The sequence below is a fragment of the Streptopelia decaocto genome, assembly GCF_964273445.1.
Source record: "Streptopelia decaocto genome assembly, chromosome: 1".
Taxonomy (NCBI): Eukaryota; Metazoa; Chordata; class Aves; order Columbiformes; family Columbidae; genus Streptopelia; species Streptopelia decaocto.
The window spans coordinates 61879796-61889305 of record NC_138663.1 but is presented as its reverse complement, the minus strand read 5'-3'; the positions used below and the strand labels follow the sequence as shown (position 1 = coordinate 61889305).

Genomic DNA, 9510 nt, shown 5'->3' with positions numbered 1-9510 from the left:
TTCCGGCGGGAGGGGCCGGCGGGAGCTGTAGTCCGCCCCTCGCCGCCGCCGGGGAGGGCCCGCCGGCTCTGCCCCCGGGCGCGACGGGGCTGCTTGCGCCCCTCCCCGCTCGCAGGGGGCGGAGAGCGATCGAGCGGCGCCGGCGTCGCTCCCCCAGCTGAGCCGGGGGGCAGGAGGACGGGGAAAAGAAGGAGGAGAAGGACGAGGAACTACATTTCCCACCGGCCCCGAGCGGGCCGGGGCGGGTACAAAGTGGGCGCTACCTGTCCCGGCAGGTGAGCGCCAACAGGTGCGCGGGCGGCTGGCCGGGACAGGGGCTCCTTCCCCGGGCTCTCGGCTGCCGGGAGCTGGGCCAAGGCAGCTCCTCCTCCTTTTTCTCCTTCTCACCGCTGCAGGCCCGCTCGGGAGCCGCGATGCCTTTCGCCAGCTCCAGCACGGACGATGCCTTCGACTACCTCTTTAAAATCATCCTGATCGGGGACTCCAACGTGGGGAAGACCTGCGTGGTGCACCGCTTCAAGACGGGGCAGTACAACGAGAAGCAGCAGAACACCATCGGCGTCGACTTCACTGTGCGCTCCATGGACATCGACGGCAAGAAAGTGAAGGTCTGTGGCCGGAGCGAGCCCGGGCCGCGCCAGGGAGACACCTGCTCCCCGTCCCCGTGTCCCCGTCCTCGGGCAGGGGCAGCAGTGGGATGCGCAGCCTCTGCTGTTCGGTCCTGCTGGAGGCAAAGCTGGCCGCACTTTTCTCAGGGGTGTTGTTGAGGGGAGCTTTCCCTCGGGAAGATGCCCTGGGGGATGCAGTCGCCCTAACTGGGCATATGGTTGCCCTCGTGGATGCTCTGGATCTACCTCTGGAGCGGGCTCAGGCTTCACCTGCAGAGAGTTCTTTGCAAGGTGGCTCTGGTTTGAAGAAGCGGTCTCTTCCCTCTTTTAGAAGAGGTTTGAGCTGGAGGCAAACCTCCTAGTTTGCAAAGGCGATGTAGGCTTGATCTGAGGGAAGATGAAGACTTGCAGGATGTACGTAAGAGGAAATTGTTACCTAGAACTTCCCTCCATGTGCTAATGAAAGTTCAGATACCTGCCCTTTACATAGTTCTGCTTTGCCCAGCCCTGCCTCAGGGCTTCTTGGCTCTTTTTCCTTTCCTATTAAAAGGCTATAATGCCCTATATCTTTTAGTGCAGTTGTTGGAACTGGTTTCTTGGCTTGTTTGCAAAGCTAGGTTTAGCATTGCAGCTTTCTTTTTGGTCTGTGTATGTTGTCATTACAGGCATGTAAATGTCTCTTCAGATGCAGAGAGGGCAAAGCCACGCTGCGGTGGAATGGAGTGTGCTGGGACAGGTCTAGCTGCCTTCTAGATATGGGGTTTCAAAAGTGTAGATGCTGATAGCAAACACCTAGAAAGCGGTATCTTCCAGTCTTAACTTCTATACTTTCTCTTGCAGATCCAAGTGTGGGACACAGCCGGCCAAGAACGCTTCCGGACAATAACCCAGTCTTATTATAGGAGTGCCCACGGGGCCATCCTTGCCTATGACCTTACTAGGAGGTCCACATTTGAATCCATTCCTCACTGGATTCATGAAATTGAAAAGTATGGTGCTGCAAACTTGGTCATTATGTTAATTGGTAGGAATATGATTTTAAATATTATATTGCATAGCTTTTCTTAAAACATGTATCAACCCCTCACTTCCACCCCCCCTCCCCCCCATTTAAAGCATCTATAAACTATGCATTTAAGAAGAATGCAGTTGCAAATAAAATAGATCAGAATTGTATCAATTTGACCTAAGCTTAAAACTCAGGGAATCACAATCTTGTCCTCAAATGACCAAGCCTGTTGCAGTCAGTGAAACCTTTTCACTTGTTCATTTCCTGCTGGAATGATGCAACAAACATACTGCTAGTCTAGCGAGCAGGGACAACCTTTTTGAGGTTAGAATTGCAGTAAGTCTGGCCCTATACTCCTGTTGTACAGGAATTTAGCGGCTTAATAATTCAAGACGAAGGGGAATTCACAGAGCAACACAACTCCTTGTTCTCATCTTTCCTGTCTGTTCTTTTGATATGCATGCGCCGTGCTCTGTAATGGGACTCCCATCAGGTAAGACAGTAGATGGGGACATGGCTTATGAGAGCATGAAGTAGTCTGCTTGCATTCCTCCTCCTTTATTCCATTAGTATTCAGGAAAAATTGTCTCTTGAGGAAAGGAATGGGTAGAAATTGCTGAAAATGGAGTTGATGGGAGCAGTGTGGTTCCTTCCCCTTGTGTTCCAGGTAGTTATTGCTCTTCCTTCCCCCGAGGAAGAAGCTGCAAATGAGAGAAGTGATGTAGTAAAATGACAGAGCCTTTTCTTTATTTACATTCCACTGCTTCTGCCTGTTCCCCTGTGGCACTGTGCTGAGAGCAACACATGCAGCTGCAGAAGCCCAAACTGGCTCTTGAGGAAAGGCAGCGTTGATCCCTACAGCACACCAGACACAGCACTTTATGCTTGCGCCCCTAGCAAATTACTTACTTCTACTGTGGTGGTTCTTCTCGTTCTTCCTCTGAAGAAACAAACAACAAATTGTGACCTGTGTGTAACTGCAGTGCTTGGAATGAGTAAGGAGGGGAAAAAAAATTGCTTTGGTAGGGCTTTTTTTCATTTTTCTGATGAATCTAAAGAACAAGACCTATCTGTGTGTGTGGTGGGGGTTGGTTTGTTGTAGTTGCTTTGTTTTTCAAGAAATAGGTTCTGAAATTGGTAAAAATAAAGTTTTTTGTCAAGGATCCAGCTTGGTGCTTTCTTCCAAAGCTGGTGTTGGTTACTTTACTTACTTTGGCAGGAAATCTTTGTACATTTAATTACATGTAATCATGTTATACACCTTTCCAGTATGAGGTTAAGTTTAGGAAGTCTAACTTTCCCATCTGGAACTGAAGAAGGGAAGGTGGGGGGTGGGGCTCTTTTTAAGAAGCCAAATAACCCTCAAGAAGCTGTTGTTTGGGGTGGGGCTGTTCTTTTGTGAGGCTTGTTTCAGGGTGCTTTTTTGTTGTTTGTGGTTTGTTTTTTTGTTGTTGTTTTTTTTCCTTTTAGAAAAATGGGAAGGCATTTAATGGGAGGGAAGTTGGCTTATATATGCTTCAAATTCAAGATCTGAATTTGACAAAAGGTTGTCTTGAAACTATGAATGTAGACTTCAGCCAGGTGCTGCATGTACCAGAACTAATGATAATTCCACATCTGTTGCAACTTGTTAAATATACAAAGGTATTTTATCTGAGACGTTTCATGATTTCTGACAGATTTTGACTAAACTGCTTTGAGTAAAAGTTTATATGTGCAGAAACTTAAGTATACATTTTAAGCATTAAGGTAGCTGGTGTGAATGCTTGCCTTTGACACCATCTAAAAATTACTAACTTGTATAAACAGGTTATTTTAAAATCTGATTAACAGTTGAATGGGTTCTTCCTGCATTTTGGTGGGGTTGTTTTTGAGGAGTTCTGCTTTAGACTAACAGTGTTGTAGATCTTCAGAGCTGACCATCCACTTGGAGATGTGTCAAAGTAGTTTGACAATAGCATAACATATGTGGCTTCCACTGAAGGCAGAATAAACCCTTATGCAACATGGCTTTGGTTTAATGTGTTCAGCCACTATAGCTACAGGATTTCTTAGATTTTTTTTTTTTTTTTTTAATATTTAACTTAAATGCTACTTAATGGTTAAAACCACTAGTGAATAAGCACAAACAGTTGCTTCCAAGTAATTATCTGGCACCACTACCTACAGCAAATAATTAGATGAACACAGGTCTTTGTTTTTTGTTTAAACTCATTTGATAGCATCATATGATTAGCTGCAGTTTTGATCCACGTTTTATGTTTGTGGCTCTGATGTGCTCACATCTTGTTTTTCTAGTAATTCTTATTCCCAACATAATCCTGTTATTTAACAGCATTGAATTAATGTATTGCATTTAAAGATGAATCTTTGAGAGATTAAATTACTGGATTATCTGTTTGACTTCTCTTAAGGGAACAAATCTGATTCACTGGACAAGCGCCAAGTCCTGTTTGAAGATGCCTGCACACTGGCAGAGAAGCACGGGCTCTTAGCTGTCCTGGAGACATCAGCAAAAGAAGCTCAAAACATAGAAGAAGTATTCACGTTAATGGCTAAGGAGCTCATAGCCCGAAATACCTTACAGCTTCATGGAGACAACCCTCCGAACAGCATCTATCTGGATTCCAGGCCAGTCGTTACCAGTCCAAGCGTGGAGAAGAACCAGTGCTTGTGTTGAAGACAGATTTTGGGAATAACTTGGAAGTCATGGTTCTTCTGAGGCTGTTTGATTTCCTTTTGTTCAGTTGATGAAAGTGTGCTATGTGGCCTCAAGCCACCTCTCTGATATCTCTACCTTGCAGTTTGGCTTGTAAGTATTTTCAGAGATTGATGTTGCTGTTGGTAGCACAGGTTCCTTTTGAACATGGCAGCTGATACTTTAACATGAACTTCTGAACTGAGAGGACTTGAGAAGCTGCCAGCCCTTGCCTTAACCAAAGAGAACTGTAAAAATTAATGCCTTTGATTATATCCTTGAATGATTTTTCTGGCTGTGTCAGAAGATAAATTTGCACCAGAGCTCTGCATTGACTTGACCCTTCTAAGCTATGCTGTTTTTCCTAGTGCGAGCACTTTACTGTTTGCCAGCAGCCTTAAAAAGTCTGACACATGCTTGGGCAGCACTAACCCACTGCAGCTCCAACTTCCAGTTAGGGGCGGTCCTGATGTCAAGTGTGTAGCCACCCATCCCAAGGAACTCAAGAATACATGATTTCACATCTGTTCTAATTTCCTCACCAGACAAACCTGGGGTTTCACAGCGGGCAGAATATTATACACTGGAGTCCCAGCCTTCTGCCTGGGGTGAGAGAAGTTGTCTTTCACTTTGCTCTCTAATTATAAGAGTTGCTTCCAGTAGTGATCTCTGTCTTGCTACATAGACTTGCTAGTAGTGAAACTTCCAAGGCACCAGTAATGGCTTAAATCAACGCTGGGGTGAAAGGACTTTTGTTTATCTCCTCTCCCTCACCTTATCTTGGTTTTGATATGCTGATTTCAATCAAAAGCCTTCTGTAGTTTGTATGGTGGGCCAGTTGCAGCTTGAGAATATGCCTGTAGATTTTCAAGGGATTCAAGCTCCTGTAAAACTCAGCAAGGGGTTAAGAGTTTAATTATGTAACCTTGTCTTAGAGCAGAAAGGCAATACCAGAAAGTTACCCATAGGCAAGTATATATGCTACTGCTATGGAAGCTTCACATCCTGGCAGCAACAGAAGGTTTTGTATTGCTACGCCCAAATGCAAGCTCTGGTTTTGGGGGCTCACTACTTCCATATATTGGAACTGAATGAAGAGTTTGTTTTGTTGGGGTTTGGTTTGTTTTTCAGTAAATGGAACAGGGAAGGAAAGGAAGGGAAGAAATATTATACTGAGGAAGGTTTTGACTGCAGTCCACATGTCCACATGTACCAAAGTGCATCACTTGGGTAGTTACTGTTAAGCTATGAACTGAAAATCACACTCTGTAACAATACAACACAGTCTGGGTTCCATGCACAGATGCCCTGGGAAGGCTGGTACGCTGCTAGCTTACCAGATGGCAGGCCACCCATGTTTCGCAGGTTCTTGGAAAACAGGGAAAAACATGTAGCAAATATTTCTGGAAAAATCTTGTTTGAGAAGCACAAAAAATAAAGTAAAATGAATCACTGATTTACAGTCTTGCAAATATTTCTAATATCATTAATGTTTCTTCTGGCCAAGTTCACATGCAAAGAGCAGGAGTTAATTCAGCTGTGTACAAACTGAGCAAGAAATCTGCAGTGCCAGCCTCTAAGCCTTTTGCTATAGCCTCCTATGGAGAAAGCTCCAAATTGTTCAGGCATCCTCTTTCTGATCCATTTACTTTTAATTTCATCTTCATTTGGTACTAGCCTAGTAGTGGTATTCCAGGTCGCAAATTTAAGCAACAGTAAACACTGTAACGTTTCAAAGCAGCTGAGCAAGTAACAATCCAGCGTCCAAACAACCAGTTTCTAAACCTGTCGTGACTAGGAAAACAGTCAAATGGAAGTTTAATATTCTTGTATGCTTAAAATCCAAGCTATTCCCAGTAGTAGTTTGTAAGGTAGCAGTTTTTTTGGGTTTTGTTTTTTGTTTGGTTGGGTTTTTTTTACTATCCACAGTTACACTGCTAGCAGACTTTGTTCTGTTTCAGATACATCAGAGACAGTATTTGTAGCAAACACTAAAGTATTTGTGTTTAGCTCCAGTTATACTCTTTCGTTAGCCAGGAATTAGAGAAAGGATCTTACCAGAAGAGTATTAACCTTTGCATGGTTTATTCGATTTACTGCCTTTATTACGGATTAATTTGCTTACAGTCAGTATGAAGGCTTCTGCTGGCTGATGCTCCCCTAATTGCCAAGCACTACCAGGTTACAGGGCTCTTGCCATTCTTCTCCTGCACACATAGTGCTACTTGTAAATTAAGGCCTTCCTTGGCAACATGGGATCACCTTTAACAGGTGTAACAGGCTCCTTACTGCTCCTTCAAGAAACTAGTCTTAAATACCTACCCATTGTGTGACTAAACTGGGAGCATGACCTGTCTTGGTTGTGTTCAGCATCTTGCACAAGGCCTTCGGACAGTTACACCATATGGCATTCACAGGCTCATTTTTTAAGCTGTCCTCACGTGAATGAAGAGTGAGCTGCAGCAATTGCTAACAAGAAGGTTCTTCAGAGTCTATGTTAGTAGACAGTATTATTCATGAGGTAGTATGCGAAGAAAGCTATGAACTTAAAACAAACCCTCTTCATTATTGTATGTTATTCTATACTTTAAGACAGCAACCAGGGGATTAAAAAAACAGCCACAGTGTGACTTGTGCAGTTGTGCCTTTCCCCATTGCAGAGAAGATAGAAGTATGCAGCCATGACAATGCAAGTTAACCAAAAAGCTATTTAACTGCTATGGAACCTTATATTAATGTGCTTGTTACCCCAGCATCATATGCAAATCCAGTGTGCTTCTTGTCAGTATCATGAATGCACTTAGAGAAACTGTAGCTTATTGTAATGTTTACAATACTGTTCTTGAAACTACTGCCGCCCCACAGTTTTAAGAGCTGTATTGCACATCCATCTTGATGGCAACCTTATTTGTTGAATTTTTATCTGCTTAGGGGAAGTACTGGAATCTTAGCTGTTGCACATTACTTGCATTGATATCACACCCCTGGCACATGAGACTGAAGCAGCTACCTGTCTATGTAACAGCATAACAAAAAAACCCCCACAAGTATTTTAAAATGGAGCAAAATCTGGCACCTCCCAGAAACTGACTGGCCTAAAAGCCAACACAACTGCAACCCCGTGATGTGGAATGCACATCGCACTACCCATGTAGTCAAGCTTTTCTTCATATATAGGGCACATGCACTAAATAACAAAAGCTGAGGTTCTTATCTAATCATTCCAGTTAATGTTTAAGTGTAGCTGGAAAGTCAGAGAAAGCAATTTTCAAGCCCTGAATAGAGGGCTCTACCCTGGAGGCTTCTTTCAGGAAGGAGATGAATGCCTGTGCTTTTGGACAGGGAACTGATGCTTTTCCCAGCCAGGTGAGTAGTCCAACCAGTGCACAGTTTAGAGGTGCCCTTTCCCAGCTGTGGGTTACCAACAGGCAGATTTTTTTTTAATATCTCTTAGTTCCCAGAACACCACATTCAGCCAGGCTGGGAGGCTTCAATACTCATTGCTCAGTATACTGACTCCTGAAGCCCTTTTCAAGGACTGGAACTACAACAGGTAATGCTGGGATATCAGCATGCTTTGAGAGTAGTTTTAGACAGGCCAAGAGCTGTTCTACTTAAAGAGTACTTCAACTTTTAATAGGAACCTGCAGTTTGAAAGAGGTAGGACTTTTTAAAGTCTTTTAAAGCATTTTTTTCTAGTGCTGTTGTTCTAAAATTAACCTTAATTCAGCTGCCTGCACAGGCTCTGTCTATGCAATCACATCAAACTGTTGCCAAACAGGTGCTGACTCTGGCTTGGCTGCCAATGACAAACAGTATGCCCATAGGTAACAGCAGCAAGTAGGGGCAGAAATTTAGCATATGTGCAATCCTGCATTTCCTTGCTGCTGCTGCATCCATGAACATTTCCACTTATTACAGTTTTCACTGCCAAGTCTGTCTAGCTTTGTTTGCCTGAAGTGAGGCTCACCAAAAGTGGAGTTTAGTAATGCCTCTTTAGTAATGCTAGCATTAGATTAAAACTGCACAGTTGTGTATTATATCTCAATGCTGAGGGGCCACAGAGTCCCTTGTTTTAGGCTGCTGCAGCATTAGTAATTCCATCTACACAGGTTTTGTTCCAAACATGAGACACCTCATGCTTCTCCATATCCTCCAAATAGAAACCTATTTTGTATCTGCTCTAGTGGGAAAGAATTACTTTGTATTTCATTTAAATGAACCAGGCATCCCCTCAGCAATATTACAATACACCTTGGGCTACAATCATGCAAGAGCTGAGCTATCAATATTTCAACTAAAACAGCAGAGGTTGTAAGAAGCGCTCTTTGCTTGTATGATCACATTCCAACCAATTAGAATGGGCAGCAGATGCTTATTTTGCACTTACAACAAGATGCACAATTTTATGTCAAACCATATGTATATATTCTTGCATAGGGAATAAAGCTAAGGCACTTCAAGTGAGAGCATGTATCTTTTCCTGAAGATTTTTGTTTTGCAATCAAGATTTTGCTGGTGGAGGTTTAGAGAGCCTTCATACCTTTTTCATCTTGACACTACTCTCATTGGTCTCTTCAGTTTCTGTACTTTAGGTATTTGCTCAAATGTAGCACAGCCCAAGTCATCTGCCTTTGTTTTTTTTGCATTAAAAAATTGCCTTAATTCTCCTGAATTTATTTCTGTTCTTTCAAAGGAAAAATATAGCAGCCTACTAACATATATTACTCATTTCCAAGGCCCTTTTCCTTTCAGTCATTCCAGTTTGGGAGGAGGAGGTAGAAATCAAAGTGCAACAGGAAGCTTAGAAACAGGCCTACCATGAGCAAGATTCACACTGGAAGTGACACACAGCAGTACTGCTTGATGACAAATACATGCAGTTTAACTCACAGAACAAGAGCTACAGCATGCTTCAAAGCATGAGATGAACAGAAACTATTTATCACTATTTGCTTGACTACATCAGTCACCTTGCAGCTAGACAGAACAGCCACCACCAAAGCAAATCATCCATGCATGTGTTTCTCAGCTTCCCCTGTAATTCATACAGAAGTCAGGTTTGGAAGCAGCAGCATCCGCCACTGTGCTACACATGCACCCACACAAGTAAAGCAGGCCATGTGTGACCCCTTATGACAGAAAGCTGATCCGTGTGCTCTGGCTGGTAAGTTTATTATCTTTTTCCATCTTAC

At 43.5% G+C, this 9510-nt stretch overlaps 1 protein-coding gene across 2 annotated transcripts; it reads left to right on the top strand.

Moving 5' to 3' along the window:
- The first annotated feature begins 7 nt into the window (after positions 1-7).
- On the top strand, positions 8-6092 carry RAB19 (RAB19, member RAS oncogene family). 2 transcript variants are annotated; one of them, XM_082076237.1, is made up of 4 exons: positions 8-275; positions 396-608; positions 1449-1632; positions 4032-6092. In XM_082076237.1, the coding sequence occupies exons 2-4, from the start codon at positions 414-416 to the stop codon at positions 4295-4297; spliced, it is 645 nt and encodes a 214-aa protein (XP_081932363.1). In that variant the 5' UTR covers positions 8-275; positions 396-413; the 3' UTR covers positions 4298-6092. The 2 variants fall into 2 exon arrangements, with proteins under 2 accessions (XP_081932363.1, XP_081932362.1); XM_082076236.1 differs by having other exon boundaries at positions 8-289.
- Positions 6093-9510: the final 3418 nt, after the last annotated feature.